This window comes from Thermobia domestica, chromosome 3 (genome assembly GCF_964235325.1).
Source record: "Thermobia domestica chromosome 3, izTheDome1.hap1.1, whole genome shotgun sequence".
Taxonomy (NCBI): Eukaryota; Metazoa; Arthropoda; class Insecta; order Zygentoma; family Lepismatidae; genus Thermobia; species Thermobia domestica.
The window spans coordinates 126,044,832-126,066,712 of NC_137456.1; the positions used below are offsets into that span (position 1 = coordinate 126,044,832).

The following is a 21,881-nucleotide window of genomic DNA, read 5'->3' on the forward strand; positions in this document are numbered from 1 at the left end:
CTGGAGGGGTTCAAGCCCGTGAGTCCCCATGTCTATGCCATTGCAAGTTACCTTAACTCCTTCCTTCTGTGCTGACTTTCATTATGATCAGATTTCAACTTTTTCCAATGTTCCCTTATTTAATTTATATTTGGGTTATTGGAAACTAATATGTTCATTACTTCGTGATAAAGAATCTTCAGGGTTTCATCCTCTCTGTTTTTCTCTTTTCAATAGGATTTTTACTGGATGTATTGATACATTGAAAAGGATGCTCCTCCTCCTACACAAAAATCGAGTTGAAAATATCTGTGAATTATTAAGTAGCGCATGCTCCAAAGAAGTGTTTCTAAAAAGTTTTTCAACATGATAAACATTATTAATAACTCGATATTAAAAGATATATAATTTTGTTTACTGTTTACTAACATTCTATTTGATCTTCGTTATGTCAGATCGAAGCTCGTATGTTATGATCATGTGTTCTGGTTTGCTGAATCAGCTGATCTGTCGGATGCTTTTGTCTATAAACATGGAATCATGGGAAAGATTGGCTAGCAGCTGAGGAAGCCATGTTTGGTTCTATGTAAGTTATGTGGTGAGAGTGCAGAGCATTATATTTATTTAAAATTTAGTTGTGAAGTGAGATAGAAATCATTCAAGCTGGATAGGTTACCTGAATATCTCCGCGACACCGTGGATTGGTTTATGGGGTAAGTACTGTTATCTCTAGGTTCAAGAAATTTCAATTCATTGCGGATTCGGGGTTCCCGTGAATCCTGTACCGTAAGTCAATAACAGAATGTGCGTTGCAGGTCGATGTCTACGGAAAGGTGTTTTTGTTTGCAGTGACGTCTTTGATCGCAAAATTGAAGTGCATATTACTTGGAATGTTGTCACTAAGATCGGGTTTATTCATGGTGCGTAGCTTTAAATTATTAGTGCAAAGCGCGACAGTTACGCAAATATTTTGCACAGGTAACTCGAGTTCTAATTGTATACCTTGATGCGCAAATAGACATTGTATTTATTTCATAAAATTTTGGTCATAAAAATTATTGTAAGGTTCCGGATTAGGTTTCTTTTAACGTATAGAAGTTGTTTTGACTTACAAGTAAGACTAGTTTTAACGGAAGTCAAAATTTGTGTGAGGCACTGGAATTATGCGGGTTTTGTATTTATCTTAAATTTTCATAATCGAAAATTAATGGACCCGAAAAAATGTTCAAAATCGATTTGTATTTGGCTGTGGGCTGATCACAATGGTTTATCGTATGTATGAAAGCATACATAAAATATATGGTACTCTTGTTGTGAGTGATACAAGGACAGATGCACCATTGTGCACTTCCAGTGAAAATGTGTATTCTTGAAAGTAATAAATTGTACGAATAAAGTGATGTACTATAGAGCTTTGAAAACATCTTGGTACTAATGCAGAATATCCGTCATAAAACAGAAGGGTAATTTTACGCTGAAAGTGAGAGCGCATATGAAATGGGGTTGTCTATAATATTAATTTGCAGTGTCGGAGCATTTCTGTACAATGTAGGAAATTAATGTTTTATATTTATAACTGTAACGTAACTAGGTCAAACTGTTACAAGGATTAAAATTAGTGAATGAGATGATTGTGTATGAATGTTATTTATTCTAATTTTGGAACTTCTTTACCTTAAGTTAATTAAAAAATAAAATCTGACCAAGGCAAATCACTTTTAAAATAATAGTGTTACCGTACAGTTTCGGAAAGTATCATTGCCTTTATCAGACACATTATGAAAATATGTTAGTGTTATTAGATTACACAATCGTCTGTAATGTAGACAGTATTTTCGTACTATGTAGGAAACCAGTATTTTATATTTACAAGTATAAAGTCACTAGGTGGTGCGAAACCGTGTGAAATCATTGCAAGCGGTCTAACTTAAGTGATTGTATGTTTTTTTTTTTTTTTTTTGGAGGGGAAGGTATTATTTAGTTTCTCCTCCAAATCACTTTGTATGATTCTGGCTCACTTGTTAGTGACTACGGTTAGTTTATTGTAACTGTGACGCTTATGAATACAATGTGGACGTATGGCATAAAAACTACAGTGCATAAAAGACGAATCGACTTCTGCTAGGTAACCACTAAAAAGCACGCATGCTATCTAACCGAGTCAGGACTGGAGTGCAGCATGGGGGCCCGAGTGGCAGCGAGGGGTGCGTCTGTAGGAAACAGGCGCGTCAGCGACGGCGGGTATCTGTATAAACGTATACGCGGATATACGTTTACAAGAGCTCACTATAAATCACAGTACCTGCTCCGGAGCCGTCGATGGATTTGGGGGAGATACTAAATGCCTAAATGCCATTTTTTTTTTTTTTTGGACTATTTGTTTTTATAGCGTAGATCAGGGCGCGTATTTACACTCATAAAGGGAAACATATCAGCACGCACATTATCAACCTGTAATTATTTGGGGATGCGTCATGGTAATAACAATGCAGAACTTCTTAGGAAGTCATCTGAAATAAGAAAGGTGATTTTTTTTTTTTTTTTTTTTAATTTGACGGACTATTCTGCACTTGCTCTAGCATCTATATACGTATATAGCCATACATAATATCAGGACCCAACATTTCTAGTCGCCATTGGCGACTAGAAATTTAGAGCTGGCGACCAGTGTTCAGTAGGAATGGTTTTTAATTCGCGTCTGATTACTATGAAGATAATGTTGCAAAGGAACATATAACTTAACATTATTTCTGACTGAAAATGTGGATAGAGCTCACAAGTAGACTAAAAAATCTTGTCGCATTATGGAGGTGCCTGTTGAGGGAGGTTTTGTTGTATTTGGTTTACAGAATGAAAACTACACTTTCTAATATTTAATACTATGAACTGTTCATTAGCCGCGTACGATAGGCATCTTAAACGTCATATCGCGATTGCGAATTTCTGTTTGTTCAGTTCTATAACATTGGTACAATGACTCACTCAATTTCTTCTTGACTGTGATAAATGATGATGATGAAAATTTGATTTAATAGTTTCGAAATATTCGACATTGTAATAGTTTTCAAAGACGGAAATCTACGATCTTGTATTGCTTTGCAAATAGTTGGAGTAATTAATGTTTGGTTGGTAATTATTCATTTTTCGTGATTTATATGTAATATTAGTAATTTTGAACGCAGTACTTTGTAGTGTATTAATAATTTTTAGATCAATAAGGGCATCTATTAAACGTAACCTTGCAAATGTAGATTTTCTAAAAATACTTTTCTAGTTCTTATTGGAAACGAGAATGTAGCTACGAACAAACACAGCAAAGATAACTGCTTTCGTATTGTAACCTTACTCGAATGGAAGTTATGAGTGGTACGTTGGTGACTTTTTTTTCTTCATAAATATTATGCATACTTCCTTTTTAAATATGAACTCAGACAATAATATTTCTAAGATATCTTCTTAACTTTCTTATTAAAAAAAAAAAAAAAAAAAAAAAAAAATGGAAATGGGGACTTGTATGATATATATATATTCAAGTTTGTAGGAGAAAGATATTAAGCCTTTAACCTTTTTTCTATATATATATATATATATATATATATATATATATATATATATATATATATATATATATATATATATATATATATATATATATATATACTTAAAGAACAACGTGTTCGAATTCGTGAGTTTTTCACATTTTGCTGAGGCCTACCAGGCTCTGGAAAGGATCTTGAATTTAGCCTTGGTTGATTTCCTTATAAGAATTCTCACCTATCGTCTGTTGTTCACATTTATAGTATGAAATAGTCTTTCAGCTGCAACTCGGACACTGTAAATAAATAAATGTGAAGTAGAAGAAAATCCATATGATATAAGTTAATGTTTATGACATTAAATGCTATCACTTATCAGTGAAATCTTTCAATGGGAGATAATAGAAATGTTTGTATATTGTGCATTTCTGCATAGTATAGTAAAGAATGATGACAGTAGATTATTAGAATTCACCGATATTTCATTGTGGAATAGAAATAATAGGAATAAAAATATTTTCATTGTTCAGTGTTAGCAAAATAAGGTTCTCTTTGTTAAATTTTATATAGAAATGAATGGTTGAAGGAGACTTTTATTTAACGTCTCTGAAATTACTAGAGTAATTAGTATATGGGAAAAATTTTTAGAGTAGTATATGGGAATAAATTCTGTATAGGTTTTTAAATAATTCGAACTCATGGCAGCGTCATTTTTTAAGAATATCTCACTGTTATTCTTAGATTGTTAGTTTAACGTCATACGTTTATTCTCCGAGGCTAAGGGAGACGGTGGATGATAATGAATGAAAAGGTGGAATGAGAAGAAAGGAGAACCCCGAGAAAATCACGTACACGGTGTTTTTCCACCACAAAGTCCACTTGTTTGGATTGAGCCAGGGACCCCAGGCATACGAAGTGAGCGCTCTACCTTGACCTTCAGTAATTAATTCAAGGCAATGCAGGAAATGTCAGTGTACTACTTTTACATACCATACAATGTCGTACTATGCAGAAATAATAAACTAGTAATTTTGATGTCAATATAATCTGAATGTTCTGCTCAAAGGCATGTTAACGTGGTAGATGAAGGTACTACGTCAGTAGAGGTGGGATTGAGTGCGATTTTCTTTGCTACATAGTTGAGAAAGATATATTGAAAACTGGAAGTACGGACTCGGGGTGGTGGATTAGATCAAAAATGAACATTAGTAATACAATGTGTACAAGAACATCCTAGCCACACTAGATTATTACTTCTCGTGAGATCAGCGAAGTCAAGCAGTGCCAAGTTTGGTCAAAGAGAGATGGGTGTCCGTTCGTACTCACCAGATGCTGTTGGAATTGCGGCGCCCACCCATCATTGTGAGACATGGGGAACTATAGTGAAAGAAGGAAGTGGCAAACTCTGGTTTAGGGAGCCAGCATTAACGGCGCGAGGGAAGTGATGTGCTGACCCTAAATGCATGTGACACAAATAATCGTGTAAGACTTGACCGCCAAAGAACTAGTGCATCAGGAGTTTAGTTTTATATGTATACAAGAACTAAGTACTTACTATCTATGTGATAAACGGAGGAAGTAACCAATATTAAGTCACATCAATTTCTCTATAGGTACGAATTCAATAATATACAAAGAGTAAAGGAATGCGACTGGAGTAAGATTCAAACTCGGGTCTCCGGCTTACTGTGTCAATGCGATAAGCACTACGCTACCCATTCCACTCTGCTGCTGAGCACGGATTTTTAAAGCTATTGCATTTGCAGGACTCTTAGTTCACAGGTATTCAGTTGTACTCATCAATTAGTATTCCTCTGATTTAAAGGCACTCTTGAGTATTATTGTGTATTTTAAAAGAAGAAAAGAATCAAGTCCTCGACAGAGGGCTTGAGCAACAATTAATGTAAAATTTAATGTTCTAAGAGAACAAAAGGTGACATCTTATGTACAAATTCTGAAGCTTTCCTCCTTAGTCAAAGATTAAGGTTAGTGCCTTTTTATGCATGTGGTTTCGGGTTCGATTGTCGGAGGGAGATCAGATCTGACTTTATAAACTGTAGGCTTTGTCCTATATAACTTCGCTGATGACAAAGGGCGTAAATGCGAACCTCTCAATCAATTAACGGTTGGTTTTCATTTCTGCAATAGGATCTGTTACTTTGTCGTTAAAAGTAGAGTTGTCCAAGTACAATGAAATAATTTTTCCACTCATTGTTCAGAAGCTTTCTCAAAATGTTATACTTATCGATCCTAATGGGAGGGCGTTTTTATTCGGATCACTTGTTAGATTGTAGTTCATATAGAAGAGAGAGTAAACTGCAAGCATTATTTTTAAATAATTAGTACGAATGGTCCCAGGTTCGATTTGGGGTGGCAACACTCGGCTGAAAAGGTAGTAGCTTTATCAGGGCAGCTTTTCTGACTTTTTTTTCTTTCTGAGTTTTCCTCATTCACACCAGGCAAATGTCGGACTGACCGAACATACAGGTCCAGGCCTGTTTCTTCCTTCCCCTCCTCTCCGTCTCCTTCGCCGAGAGACGTCATCCCTCATTATAGACCATAGACAAGATAAGACCATAGATGCCGGTAATACCCAGAAATATGTATAAATATTAGTGATGCAAGGGCTCGGAAAAGACCGGCTTTTTTGAAAAAAAAAAAAAAAACTGCTTTTTCTGCTTCGCTTTTTTGCTTGGGAAATTTTGGGCTTTCTTCAAAATTCTGCTTTAAATTGATAAAGCAGACTTTGATTCGCTTCTCTATAACACAATAAGTCATTTAATTAGTGGTTGATGCTGATTATAATATAAAACCTCAAAAATAAACCATGAATTTCAAAAAGATATTTCAAACAATTTTACTTCAACATATTTACATCATGAATTCCAAAGGATTAATCAATGTATATAATAAGAATTGTTTAACCTCCTATATACAAAAGTAAGCAGGGTTGGCAAGAACCATGGCTGTTTTTGAAAATGCCAAAAACCCGTTTTTTGGGGGGAAAGTTTAAACCAGGTTTTTTAATTTAGATATTTTGCTTTATGTATTTATATTACATATTCACAGAAATAAGTTTGTTTCGCCCTGGTGTTATTATGCAACAACGGGGTTATGCTGGAAGAGGTCCCATAAGCTTAAAGAGTCCAGTCAGTAAATTTCTTAAATTGAGAAACTCCCGCCCTAGCCACCAGGAAAATCCCGTTCTTAATTAAAATGTAAAACAATAATGGGGAAATCCTCTTATTGCTTTACATGTAAAATTTAAAGGTCAACGTATCATAATCAGTACGCTAAATCTGAGGTATTAAATTACAAATTTAGTATGTAGATATCATTGAAAGTCCAATCCAAGCTAATGTTGGAAGCTACGTAGGCAATCGATAAATTTTGCCAATTTCTATCAATATATTTAAGCAACCTTGGCTTCTTTATAAAACAACAGGCATGCTGAAATATACAATTTGGTTTCGTTTCGTATGTTTAGGCTTAACATCCTTACGATAATACCGATGTTATCAAGAAGAATACTTTCGCTTGAAGTGACATCCAAACCGCTACTTGGTTTACGCATGAAAGAAGGGTTGTGGTTCGACCGAGAATTGAACATGAGACACTTTGATTAAAAGGTGAAAAGGAAGTAAAACTAATGCAGATGGTTTGATATGTGGAAACGTCCCCATGAAGTTCAAACGATTCGCATTTTTCGTTTTTTTTTTTGGGGGGGGGGGTTAAACCAGTTAAAAAAAAACAGCTGGTGTAAACCAGCCAACCATAAAAGTAAACACTTGTATTTAAAAAAAAATGCACAAATAACTAGCGAAATTGTATGTAGTATTTTTACTTCAAAATATTTCATACCCTCTTTTTGAAACAAGATAAAATTAAAATAAAACATAAGAGAAATACTTAGATTTATATGATACACTTAAGGGCTGTACATCTAGAGCTTTTGGTTCTGTATATTCTTGAAATTATACAGTTAAGTTTTATATAACCACCATCACCCCCCATGCCGTAAACGTCGCCAACACCTAGTGGCCCACTTGCTGGTAAATGTCAATCGTCGTTATAGCGACGCGTCGGACTGCCGCTAGTGTGCCACTGGCGGCAGAGTTTCGTCGAGTCGAAAGAGATATCTAGAGTCGGAGTACTGAAGTTACGCATAGCAGTGAGGACTTAATTTTGGTCCGCGCTTCTTCGATTCGTCGCGTAGAATCGCGAAAGGACCAACACGAACTATCGCCAGTCATGTGCATGCGGTTATTGTTATATATTATTTTTTCCTGACGAATTGTTCCTAAAGTGACCTACAGGGGTCAAGAATAACCCCTGCCTCTACATCATGATGTGAAAAATCAAGATGAGTGCGTATAATTGTATGAATTTAGATGACAACTGTAGCCGATCATTTGAATGTGAATATGGGAGAACCATGAAATAAAGTAAATAGACGCGCGTCATTTTGTTACAAAATTACATGGCGAACGGATTTTATCTAATCTCAAACGGTTATCGTCGAATAAACACGGTTACAGGAGCACTGTGATTAGCTAAATTAGAAATACCTCAACGATTTATGCCTCTACAAGCGACATTTTCTCCATCGTCTTCGTGGCCAAGTCGGAAGAGCATGCGCCTAGTAATCCAAAAGTTGGTGGTTCGCGCATATCCTGGGGCTCGTATTTTTTACTTTTCTTAAAAGTGTTTTATAGACTCTCCTTAATGTAACAATTTACGCATACAGGCGACTTAACATATTTCGGGGGAGTAATTTTGTTGTTCATTGGCGTTTCGTCGCGTCTGTACCGCTGGTGGTATAATTTTCAAAACGGAAGTGGGGCCACCGCGGATCGTCGCTGCGGGGCCGCCAGATATCTCTGGTTTATCATCGGTGGTCCTCCGATGTCTACGGCATGGTGACGGTTCACCCAGTCCAGAAGTTTTCTGAATTTTTAACAAGAGGGATTCAACATATCATTGCGGAACTCCTCCCTCCCCCCCAAAGAAAAGGACTACGAAATATATTTAAGTTAAGCTAAATACAACTGCACAACAAACAGACGCGACAGAGTGGTTAGCTTTTGCGCTTCTATCGGGAAGTCCGGGATTCAACCCAGCATTCGACCATTCTGATAAAGCTTTTCTTTATTCCATCTGTAAATGTACAAATAGTGCGTGTACTGTGAGTTGGCCGATTTTCTTTCTTATTGTTTTTAAATCGTTATTTTACTAATTACCAGCAGTGACGGTTTTGCGAAGGTTGGGGGGGGGGGGGCGGTCTTTCGGACTGAAGCCTGTTCCCCAAAGTTACGGAATGTCTAAAACAAACTAAATATCTATTAATTATGCCTTCACTCATAAATTTTAAGCTCCTGTCAAATAAAAATTACGAATGTTTAGAAAAATTAAACATTAGTAAGAAAAAACCCTCCCAAAATACTTTTCTAAATTCGCCACTGATTCTCGGTATAAAATGATCTTCAAGGTTGTATCCGGAAGATTATTGCTAAACAGATAAACGAAACGAAATATTAGTTATGCCTGTACTCAAACTTCAAGCACTTCCCAAATAAAATTAGGACATTTTAGAAAACAAAACAATCAGAGAAACCCCTCCAAAAGTACTTTTCTAAATCCGCTACTGTGTTTATTTGTGTAAATTGGTGTTCGAAATTTATCCGGAAAATTATTGCTAAATCATTGCACAGCTACAGTATAACAGAAATGTGGTAGTACAGTTTGACGGATATATAGAAAAACATAAGTTTAACTTCTGCGCTAGAAGCTAGAGTACTAAGCTCTTAGAAATGAAACACGGATGACAAACTAAAATGATCTAGAAAAAAAAAATGTCGATAACTCAAAAGTTAAAATAAAGTTAAATAGCCTCTAAAATTGCTCTCAAACACTACATTCTTCATATTAGCTTTAATTCGTAAAACATGTGCTCCATCCATCTTGATGGTGAATTTCAGAGCGAAATATGGCATTGAGGTCACGGAATTCTTATCTAACTAAATAATATACTATAAGAAATCTATTTAGATAGAAAAATCATGAAAATGAAAAAAGCCAAAATTTCCAAAATTCTCGTTTTTTTTTCAAAAAAGGCCGGCTTTTTATGTGAAAAAAAAACCATCGATTCAAAAAAAGCCGGCTTTTTTGCATCTCTAATAAATATATAAATTAAATAAATAATAGAATGGCTCCCTACTGGTCTAGTGGCTAGTCCAGGGATTTGATCCCGGTGGGACAGCATAAAAATTTAATTTCATCATAATTCATTTTCATTAATCATCCGTCTCCTTTAGCGTAAGGGATATAATCGTGGGATGTTAAACTAAAAAATTCATTTCATTTTTTTTGAAATAGAATTGAATGTTTTATTGTTTTTATTTCTGCACGCTTATTTTATTTTTAATGTTCGTTGTTTTTGTATAAATGATATTTGTATACAATAGTTCATATTTGTTGCTAAAAGACGTTAATCTTAAGCCTAATACAGGAGAAATCTATAATGTGAAAATATTGACATTGTCCTTTTCTGGTATACAGATTTCGGACAACAAATAAAAGTACTTAAAAATAGTGTAGATGATCTTACATTGGCAGAAGTTTATTGGTACATATGAATGAGACTGGCACAAAAATTGTGATAACGAAAACACCTGAGATAATATAACAGGAAGAAAGGTTGTAGTAGACGTTCAACTTTTACGAGTCAATTAAGCAGGGATATTCGACGTATATACACAAGGGGCAAGCCGAAAGTTTTTAGATACTCTTTGAAAAAATCAATGTATTTGCATAATACCTTTTACAGTTTTCCAAAATAGTTCCCGCAAGCATAAATACACTTTTATATTTTTAAAAACCACGAGTCAAATATTTTTAAAAATTCGGTTTTTGGAATATCAGAAATTGTATTATTGTTCACTTGTATAGCCTCTTCACTTTTTTGTGTTTGAAAGCGGTCCACAAAACTTTTTCTTGAGTTTTGGGAATAAAACAAAGTCACACGGAGCTAAGTCTGGAAAATGAGCCGGGTGCGGTAGAATACGGACTCCACTTTTCTGTAGAAACTCCAAAGTTTTCGCTGCTACGTATGGCCGTGCATTGTGCGATAAAATGGAAACTGAGACAGTGTAGGCTTTCAGTGGACAGATCTCCAAACTTCAAAGACACTCGGAAGGCAATAAGTAACGTACAACTCTGCTTTCCTGTCACTGTGCGTCGATCATCTAACTATATAGTTGTTACATGGCCGTCCTTAGAAAACAAATGCCACTATAACTTAACCCACGCTCCGTGTTTGAAGATGGAATTTCATTTCGAAAATACCATACTGTCGACTGCTGTTTTGTTTCGAAGCCATAATTATAAATCCATGTTTCGTCAACTGTGACGATATTATAAACGCCTTCACTTTGCCATAGCGATATCTTTCAAGAATATAGCGACACTACACCACGCGATCATCCTTTTGTTCAGGTGTAAGCATATGTAGACCCAGCGATTCAAGCTTGGAAAGATCGAGATTCTTTTTTATTATGGACTGGACTGCAGTTGATGCAAGCTTCAAGTTGACGGCATCGATTTATCGGGTTTTCTTGGAGTACTCCCCACATTCTCATTTGACCAGTTCTTCCATTATCATTCACTTGCCTTAATCATCCGTTTTCGTTAGCCTAAAGGGTATAACGTGGGACGTGAAACTAAACGATTTCATTTCAAAGTTGATTGAATTTCCTCGTGTGTAATATGCGATCCTTTTTCACAAGATTTCTTACTGCTGCTACATTTTCATCCGTAACTGCGGTGCTAGGATGCCCAGAGCGAGGCTTATCTATCAGGTTTTGTCGGCCGCATTTAAATTCTTTAAACCAATTAAAAATTGTTGCGCGTCAAGGGGCAAAGTCCCCAAAACATTTTTCTAAATGATCATGCCACTAAGGTCCATTGTTGCCGACTGACAGGCTCAAACTAAACTACACTTTTAGCCCTATAATTTTCAAATAAACAAACCTGCAGGTTATATCTTTTACCACTAGAGGACATATTTTTTAAACATGATACATTTCAGTACGGTAACGCGATTTGAATTTTACTAGAGGGCCGCGGTTGCTCAGTGGTACAGCGTTCACCTCTGGTGCTTGGGGTCCCGGGTTCGATCCCAGCCCCCGCCAAGTGAACTTTGTGGAGGACAAACACTGTGTGCGTGGGTTTCCTCGGGGTTCTCCCGCTTCCTCCCACTTTCTTCATTCCACCATTTCATTCATTACTCATCATCACCGTCTCTTTTAGCCTAACCGGCATAATCGTGGGACGTAAAACTTAAAGATTTCATTTCATTTTTTCATTTTTTGAATTTTACTATCTACAAACTTTCGGCATGCTCCTCGTATTTTTTACACACATATATGAGGAACATTCAAATGAAACCTGGTCAGTGCATCTAACTTTGCCTTACATATAAGGTGGCACCACGAAACTGCTGGTATGGTGACGCCATCGATTAGTCAAGAGACTGACGCGTGCGCACCGTTTGACGTTGCATAGAGCCTGTGTGGTTTCACACCGAAGAGAAGGTGGTCACACAAGTTATCGTCCACTACCGAATATGGAGGCTAGTAAGCAGGAACATCGAGGAGTGATTCGATTTTTGGCGGCGGAGGGAGTTGGAGTCCGTGAAATGTATCGACGGATGAAGGCTGTGTACGGTGAGTATATTCTGAGTCGTGCAAGTGTTGTTGAATGGCGCAAAATATTCCCTGAGGGGCGCGAGTCACTGGAAGACGATGCTCGTCCTGGACAGGCTCATCGTGTCATCACACCGGAAATGATTGCAGAAGTGAATGCTTTAGTCTTGAACAACCGCAGAATAACCGTGGACGAGATCCATCGATTACTGGGTATTAGCGTGGGCACCGCCCACACCATAATGCATCAACACTTGAACTTTTGACAAATTTGTGCGCAGTGGGTTCTCCACCAACTGACCGCCGAACAGCGCAATACTCGAATGGCGCTTTCTTTGAGTCATCTGCAACGTTATCATGAGGAGGAATACGGCTTTCTGTCGCGTATTGTCACAGGGGACGAAACATGGTGTCATCATTTTGAACCGGAAAGCAAGCGTCAGAGCAAGCAGTGGAAACATGCGACTTCACCACTTCCAAAGAAATCAAAGGCCGTGCACACCAGTTCTGGTGAGGTCATGATGTCCTTCTTTTTTGACCACAAGGGCTCACTGCTTGTCGAGTTCCTGGAACGGGGTACCACTATCAATGTCCAGCGTTATCAACCCACTTTGCAGAACCTTAGACGAGCCATCAAGTTGAAACGCCCAGGCGTGTTGTCTAATGGCGTTATACTCCTGCATGATAACGCCCGCCCACACACGGCCAATGCGGTGAAGACGACATTGCAGCAGTTTCGGTGCGAAACGCTGGAACATCCACCGTACAGTCCCGACCTTTCACCGTGTGATTTTCATGTGTTTGGACATCTAAAACAAGCTATTCGCGGACATCGATTCGCAACGGACGACGATGTGTGTGACTGGATCCAGGCCTGGATCCAAGAGCAGCCTACTAGCTCCTTCAAGGATGGAATCGACCGGCTAGTGTCGCAATGGGATAAATGTGCCAACAGTTTTGGCGACTATTTTTTGAATATGTGTATTGTGTATCACTACATGTGTGAGAATGTGTACTGTGTTAATGCAATCGTTACCGTTACTTTACACTAGTGACCGGGTTTCATTTGAATGCCCCTTATACATTCGATGTTGGATACGTTTCATGGAAGTTACCTTTGTAAGATACATATATTAAATGTTCAAACACATGTTCGCTTTAATTCTTACCTTTTACTGTCTCCCGATTTGCAACGTTTTTCAAAGTTCAAATTAAATGGTATTTTAAGGCTTTCGACTAGACTAACTAATTCTTTTCTTGCGACTGCCAAAGAAAATTGGGATGGAATAAAAAGATCGAAAACTAATAAATAATTTATATGAGAATCAATAAATAAAAGTCAGAATAGAAGCGAAATTGACAGAGGGAAGTGAAATTGGAAGGGGAGTTCGACATGAGTATTGTCTTTAATCTGTTTTGTTCAATATAAAAGTAGAAGAAATAAATTTAAAAAAAAAAAAAAAAAGATTTTGCTGGGGAAGGTAGTATTTTGGTAGGAGATAAAATCGTTAAGCATATTAGCTATACAGTTGATGTGGGTGATAGCCTTTTGTATAGACGACTTAGAAGTGTTCACGCACCCACGACAGTCTACCATTCTACCACCGGTTTTGTTCTGTGTGATGATCAGTAATCTTAACGATTATCTAACAGTGCACTTAGCACTGGAGACTTCTTTGTCTTTTGCAGGGGTATAAGGTTTATTTTGTGCTACTTCTGTTGGGATGCATTCCAGAGGCCGAAAATTTTGCGCATCTTACGAGAAGAAAAGCGCTGTTTCAGAAAGCCAGGCGTTTATAAATATTCTTCATTGTGTTCGTATAATTTTTTAAAAAATTAATTTATAGCTTTTGTGCTATGAATCGTGTAACATTAAAACATATTTTGAAATGTAGGACTTAGAGGAAATAGTGTTGCCCACGAGACTCGTGAAATTCCTCGTCTCGATTCTCATTTGAGTCAAAACGAGACGAGAGATATACACCATGCTTTTCATTTCATCTCGTGGATATAATGACAGGATGCTTTTAATGATGTTGACAAATCGAGGAAATTGCAAAAGGAGAATGACTTGTAGGGAAACAGAATCTGTATGGAATTATCAGGTTTTGTATATAGCGTAGCATTTCAGATTACGCAGTCTCAACTTGTGTGAAAGTAGCCTAAGGAAGGACTCGAAGCACACTGTTGTCCATATTTACCTTACGATCGACTTTCTTTATTATTAGGTGTAAGCACTCGTTGTTTCCGAATAACTTATAACCTGGATTAAAAGAGTGTCCGTAACCGTTCTGATGCACGGGTGTTTACCCTCCGCTTTTACGTAAGCCCGCATAATTCACACAATGGTGGTTGCACAAGGCAAGGCATTCTTAGGAACAACCAGAAGGTCCATAAATTTGACCCCACCAATCCCCTCGAGTCGAAAATCGAAAAAAAGACGACTTCGTACGTGATTAGATTTGGTGAAACTCTGTGTACAAAGTTTGATGTTTCTAGGTGACTTCTTTCTATGCGGAAAACTGATGATACACATATTATTTTATTATTATTAAAGATTAAATCACATACAGCTTAGAGATTAATTGATAGGCACTGGCAATATCTTCATGAACTCGATAATTTGAGGGGAGGTGGCTAAGTGGGAAAGCGTTCACTTCCGGTGGTTCGATCCAAAACAACGGAGTTTGTAGTGGGCAACGTCGTATCCGCGGAGTTTTTCACTATTAAGCCCCAATTCTCATTTCACCAATTCTCTTTACTTTCATTCTTCGCCCGTCTCCTTTAACCTACAGGGAATAATCGTGGGATATAAAACTAGAAATTTCATAATTTCATACTCGATAATTTGTAATTATATATTAAAATTGGTTTGGTATTTACGGTTTCTGCTACTCCTGTTCAAATTTGAACATAAGCTAGAGTTGCCAGATCTTATTTTATTTTATTTTATTTATTTAACAATTACCAGATACAGCACAGAGGCCATTTTACACTGGATATCCAACAACAACAATAACAATGGAAAGGATTTGGGAAGGTATCGGCCAGGGCCTGTTTACTAGGTACCATCCCGGCATTTGCCTGGTAGAACTAAGGGAAACCCTGGAAAACCTCAGTCAGGATGGTCGGCAGCGGGATTCGAACCCACGACCTCCCGAATACGAAGCAAACGCTCTACCACTTGAGCTACTTCGCTCGGCTTATGGTTTTCCCATTACATTATACTCCCCCCCCACTTAAAATTGTTTTTTAATAAGTTAAAGAGATTATAGTCCCTGACCATTTAAAATATTTGTATGAGTTATTTTTTTAAATTAGTATTTATAGAAAATAAGTAACAGGTTGCGTGCGTTCTTAGTTCCCGTCTAACCTGCTCCCCAATCTTATGTTTAAAAATAGTTTGGTTTTAACATCTTAGCATTCATCTATCAACAATGTTCAGATCATATCGCAGTTTCGATCGATTGTGATATATTTATAACAGGAACAGAAGCTACTGTGAACTAACCAAAGTAGCTAATAAAAGCAGATTCCAAGTGGTTGTGGATTTTAGAGTATCCTGCAAGAATTTTTAACGTATAAAGAAAGGATGTGGGATGTTAAGAGATACAAAATCTTCATTAAGGTAAACAAAACAACACATACTGGTTGTTTGGTTTGTGTGACGGGGACCTAGCTTAATGTGAGGTCCCAAACTGATGAACTCCCACCGGGAATTGTAATGTACTATTTTGTGTTGCAGTTATTTTTAATGAAACTGCAATTTCCAGTTTAAATTATTTTACGTTATTATGTGAAACCAATAGCACACAATAACACATGCATGTGTTAAATGTAAGTTCTGAATATAGAGTTCACTCGTGGCTATGTAGATAGCGTACGCGTCTTTGGAGTGCGAAACCAGGGTTCGATTCCCCCTGGAAGCTCATGTGGTTCGAATCCCATGTTAGGCTATAGGTTCACGTTTCATATAACCTCGATGCTGAATGGGATGTTAAACTCAATATCATAAAATACAGTACAAATTCTGAATATTTCACCTTCCTTCTTTCCCCCCTAAAATCATAAAATCTTTCTTTTCCTCTGAAAATCTGGCAACTCTAACATCAGCAGTCTCTTGTAATCCTTTGTTGTTGATATATAGGCCTATATGTAACATCCGTTCCAAATCTGTTTCATGTACTACTAATCGGTACTTCATTTTCTTATAGTTGTGATCTTGAAAATAGAGTTTTCTGTGTTAATCTTATGTAGAATGTTTATAATCCCAATTAGTTACATAGTACGTTTATTCCATGAACATCTACTTTCCAAACAGGTAGTGTTAAAGAAGTAAAGATGATAATAATAAGTATTTTCATTAAAGAAATCTCAGCCTATTCTAAGATGAACTGACAAATTTAAATGCGTATATTTATAAATCATTTTTAGAACTATAACCGAAATAATTTTGTTTGTAGCTTCCGAAGGTTTTATTGATAAGATTCTTGATAAATGAAGCATTCTATTTACAAATGTTCCATGATATATTTTGGTCACGGAATTTAGAGAGAGACAAGCCATTTTTGATATGTGTTTGTCATAATTCAAGGGGGTGTTTGGGAAGAGACCAACTATCGTTATTCGTAATATGTTCCTTGTTGGTGAATAACAAGGTTCCTGCATCGTTGGTGGAAAAAGACAAGAGTCGTTAGCACGGAGCAAGACGAAAATCTGGCTTCGTTCCTTAAATTTTATTTATGGATGATCCGAATATTTCTGTGGATGATATTAACCGTATTTACTTCTCCTGTCTCCGAGCTTTTCTGTCTTAATTTAGTTATTTCTTCTGGATATTATTAACTCGAATCTACATATGTTCAGTACGAAGATGTCTGAGATTTTTTGAGAGTAGTTAATATCATCGTACTATATGAAAAATATATTTTCGTAGGTGAATGTCTTATCTGTACATGCCCTCTCCCTTAGGCTCGGTGCATGGTGCACAATTGAGGGACGTTAAACTAAAAGAAAAAAGAATCATTGTATATGAGCTCTCATGAGAAAATGGGATTTCCGATCTGGGAACCTCATGACACTATAGTACAGTTAACTTGGTAAATTTATATTTTAAAATGAGGAGAGCGTTGAATGTATTAAGGTGATTCGAATTCGATGTTAAACTGTAGGTGTAAGTTTCATATAGTCTCACCGCTAAAAAGGGACGCTAACTTCACCAAACATCAACAATATCTGCATCTCAATCTCTTTTCTTCTTATTATTAAGCCAACCCAGTTTCTAATTACTCCAATTCTTGCTTATTACCTATTTATATCAAGCATAGACTGTGTTTATGATGCTTTAACCCTTTTAAAATCATTGTATAACCATATGATCAAGAAAAGAAACATTTTTATCGTTTGACTAGTAATTGCGTTATAGGTACGAGTAATGCAACCGTATAAGGTTGCGGGTTACCATGTGCATATAAAAACATATCGACTATCACTGTCAGTCTCCCTCTATGACTTGCCTTCTCTCCTCAAAACTCATTTTGTCGTTGATACTGCAATATGTCGTATGTCAAGAAGCAATTAGTTCCAGTTTTGCATAAGTATCGACAACAAGAGTAAATTCCTGAAAGTCGCAAGAGAGTTATTTTCACACTGGCAATACAGCCAGTGTCAAGACACTTTGGATTTGGTCACAGTAATATGTTTCAGTGCTCTTCTGAAAACTTGATATGCGACCTGTGGCAGTGTCAACGGCAGTTTACCATGTTCTTGGTTTGAAAATATGTATACCTTTATACCTTTTTAACCTAATGTCAATGACATTTTTACAAATACTTATATAGCCTAAGACATGTAGATTTTTTTTACTGCATTTTATGTAACCAAAGTCTGATACCTCCAGACCTAAGTCTCGCTAAGGGTGCTTAATTAATAATGGAAGTTTTTTCTTTACAAAAATTTCGGGAAAAGTCTTGAATTTCTCCCGAATTTGTTTATCATTCGAAAGCCTGGTTCATCCTCGAGACAATGATGTATGAACCTTGAATCTAACGTGAGTAGAGCGCGAGCAGTAGCTTCTTAAGTGAAAATTTATAATTGTCGTTTTTGAAATCTTGAACCTCACTTCTGGTTGTTCCCAAACCTCAAGGATTCTCTTCGTTTGTGCCATTTTGCCAGTAGATCTTCCCTGGGAGGTGCTATTTTCTAGTATCTTAAGCACACCTCCAAAGATGACTATGCCACCTGCTACACAAAATGGACGGAGCGATGGCAACTGTGTATCAATAAAGAGGGAGAGTTTGTTGAGAAAGAGAGACAGGTTAGATTCCCGGTATTTTGTTGTTCTTGGAAATCAGAACGAAATGACACGTTATTTTGATGTGCTTCTCATATATATCTCTTTTCGTAATGATGACACCCATACTCTTTACACACATCCTATTTGTAATTTTACAGTTAAACGATAAGCTAGAGCGAAAATTACCTAAAATTCAGTTGTCATCGGGTTTATATAAGTTACAAAATTTTAACGTTCTAGTTGTATATAATTGTCTGAAATTTAGGTTGCAGAATTTGATTGTAACAAAAAAATAAACAGAAAAGTGGTCTAATGAAAATTGCCAAGTAGCATTGTAAAAAATAAAGAAGAAATGAAGACCCATCATAATAATAGGGAATAGCATAGGAATTTCGACATCTCTCTTTCAGACAGTTATGTAATGCATATTAAAACATTTGCAAAGACCGTCATCATTTAGATTTACTGTGATTTGTGATATAGGATAGTTGTGGAGTTATTTTCTCACATGATCTGTTCGTGAGTTTACTTGATATTTTCTCTGAAATCATCATAACATAAGGTAGCAACCGATGACATTATTTGAGTAAACATTTAACAGCCAAGATGCGTCATCATGTTGAAGTATAACATTAACATCTTTCCTTTCTTTTGTTCCTTTCCTCCCATCCCACTTGTGATTTTAAAGATATCCATTACGTCATGATATTGCAAAGTCGTATACTCAAGTTCACTTGTTTTGTGTTTACAAAAGGTGAATCTTGATGTAGAGACCAACAGTACAATGACAATTCTAATCTCTAATGAAATAATCATGTTTCCTTGTTGTTACTGCCGGAACAGACTTTAATGTAGCTTTAAGTCCTGCCTTGAAGCATGCAGTACTTTTCAGTGCGAAGCGAAAGCTTTATACGATTATCGTAGATTTTGGTTTTTGAATGATACGTATTTCCCAAGCGATCTCATGGTTCTGTTGAAACGTGTTGATTTATTATTATTATTATTATTATTATTATTATTATTATTATTATTATTATTATTATTTATTATTATTATTATTATTATTATTATTATTATTTTAGTAGTAGTAGTAGTAGTAGTAGTAGTAGTACAAGAAGAAATCTACTGTTTACATGTACTAGGTATTTATATTCAGGGGGTCAGTGGGACCCTTTTTTCAACTTCGTTATTTTTTTTATTTTTTTTTATTTTATTTATTTATTTTTTTTTTTTTTTTGTAAAATTTTGTCCTAAGTATTACCTGTAAATTATGATGTTGCCAGTGTTGAAGACAATACAGTATTCTATGAATATACTAATGAAGAGGGAGCAATACTGGGGAGCCAGTTTCGTGTTGAGCTGCAGGAAACGGTTGATGATTCTCAAGTTGCTGCAAGATTTGTATTTTGTCAATTAATTAGTACTTTTTTCTTAACTGTTATTGATTTAAACCCGGCACATCTAATCTCATAACTTATTGTTGTCGAAACTACCCGATGAAAAATTAGTAGTCTCACAAACGATGAAATTTTGGTTGAACTTACTTCAGATGAGTGAAAATGACAACAATGAAGCAGAAGATAACGATAATATGGGTCTGATTATTCTTCTGAATGTGAAAAGTTTGAGGAAGGTTCAACGAGTGACAGTGAAAAGACAATGATATTCTCCTTGCTTCTTGTAAACGCAGATTGAACGCAGTAAACGCACATATAAGGAGTGTATCGAAAAGTAGTTAGCAACATTGGGGGTGTCGGTGTGCACTTGCGAGGCTGCATAGACGAAAAAACCTGGAAGCACCTGGTCAGTTGAAGTCTTGTAAACGGATAACTGCATGCTTGTTGCTGTGTTCCGAGTTGAATGGGAAATGTCGCGTGTGAAACGGGAAGTGAAGTGGGAAATCCTGCACAATTGGTGCACCGTCAAAGGCATAACATACAGTCAGATAGGAAAAAAGTGTGGGGTTCATCATACAACTGTGAAATCGGTCATTGAGAAATTCGGTGAATATTACAGCTTTGAAGATATGCCGAGATCCGGGCGAAAAAAGGGTCCCAGAAACCCTGGACTCGACCGTGAAGTTGTGCGGTTGATACACCAAAATCCATCAATGTCTGTGCGGGATTTGGCTACCAAAGCGAGAACGTCCATAGGAATGATTCAGCGTATCAAGGCCAGACATAATTTGAAGACCTATAAGAAGCAAAAACGTGCGAAACAAACACCAAAGCAGAGACAAATGGCACAAACAAGAGCCCGCAAACTGTATGACAACATCGTAAAGTCACCAGAGCGATGTGTGTTGATGGACGATGAAACGTACGTAAAAGAGGACTCAAAAACACTTCCGGGACACCAATATTATACTGCACGCAATGCTGGGGATGTATGTGCTGCACAGAAGTATGTTGACGTGGAAAAATTTGGGAAAAGAGTACTGGCATGGCAGGCAATCTGTCCCTGTGGTTTGCGCTCCGGTATTTTTTATGCAGAATCCATCATAAACGCAGAAGTGTACCGAAAGGAATGTCTACAAAAAAGACTGCTGCCATTGTATAAAAGGCATGCAATGCCCCCTTGTTTTGGCCCGACTTAGCAACAGCACACTATGCTAAGACGACAGTAAGGTGGCTCAATGAACAGAACATCGAGTTTGTAGGGAAACACATGAATCCACCAAACTGCCCACAACTCCGTCCAATCGAAAGATATTGGGCAATTGTCAAACGCAACTTCCGAAAGAATGATAAACCAGTGCGCAACATGGCGGACTTCAAGAGAAACTGGGCTGCAGCATCGAGGAAATGCACCGTCAAGACTGTGCAACGGTTAATGGCTGGAATTAAACAGAAAGTACGGTCATATGTACGATGGGACATGTAAGTTATATTTTCTTTGCCATGTAGATACGTAGAGGTTCTCTATTAATAAAAATGTTGGTTTGCTTCACTTTTTATATTTTCTTCTGACTTTCCTGACATATGCAATGTTGCTAACTACTTTTCGATACACTCCTTATATAATAAAGACATGTAATTCGTGTAAAAAAGACGTACGTATTTCGTTAATGTTTAGTTATTTTAAAGATGTGACTATACATTCATACTGCACTGTGTGCTTAATTTTTTGAGTCAGGCATTTTTAAATTTATCTTAAAATCTGTACAATACTGTACATATTTTCATTTTCTATAATACATTATTAAAATGCGTGGTAGAAAACATAAGAAAAGTTTATTAAGTACTGGCCTGTACCAAGAGACCAGAAGAAACGAATACGAACTGTTTTTGGAATAAAATGATATTTTTAAAGATATGGGTGATTCAGAAAGTATTTATTGAATGCTTTTTTTGTTATTTGATCTGCTCA

At 36.7% G+C, this 21,881-nt stretch overlaps 1 protein-coding gene across 1 annotated transcript in view; it reads left to right on the forward strand.

Moving 5' to 3' along the window:
• Positions 1-517: 517 nt before the first annotated feature.
• Mob2 (MOB kinase activator 2) overlaps positions 518-21,881 on the forward strand; it is a 521,602-nt gene continuing 500,238 nt past the window's right edge. The window contains exon 1 of the mRNA XM_081751644.1: positions 518-692. Within this exon, the coding sequence (XP_081607770.1) occupies positions 688-692 (5 nt within the window). The 5' untranslated portion in view covers positions 518-687. The remainder of the gene's footprint in view (positions 693-21,881) is intronic.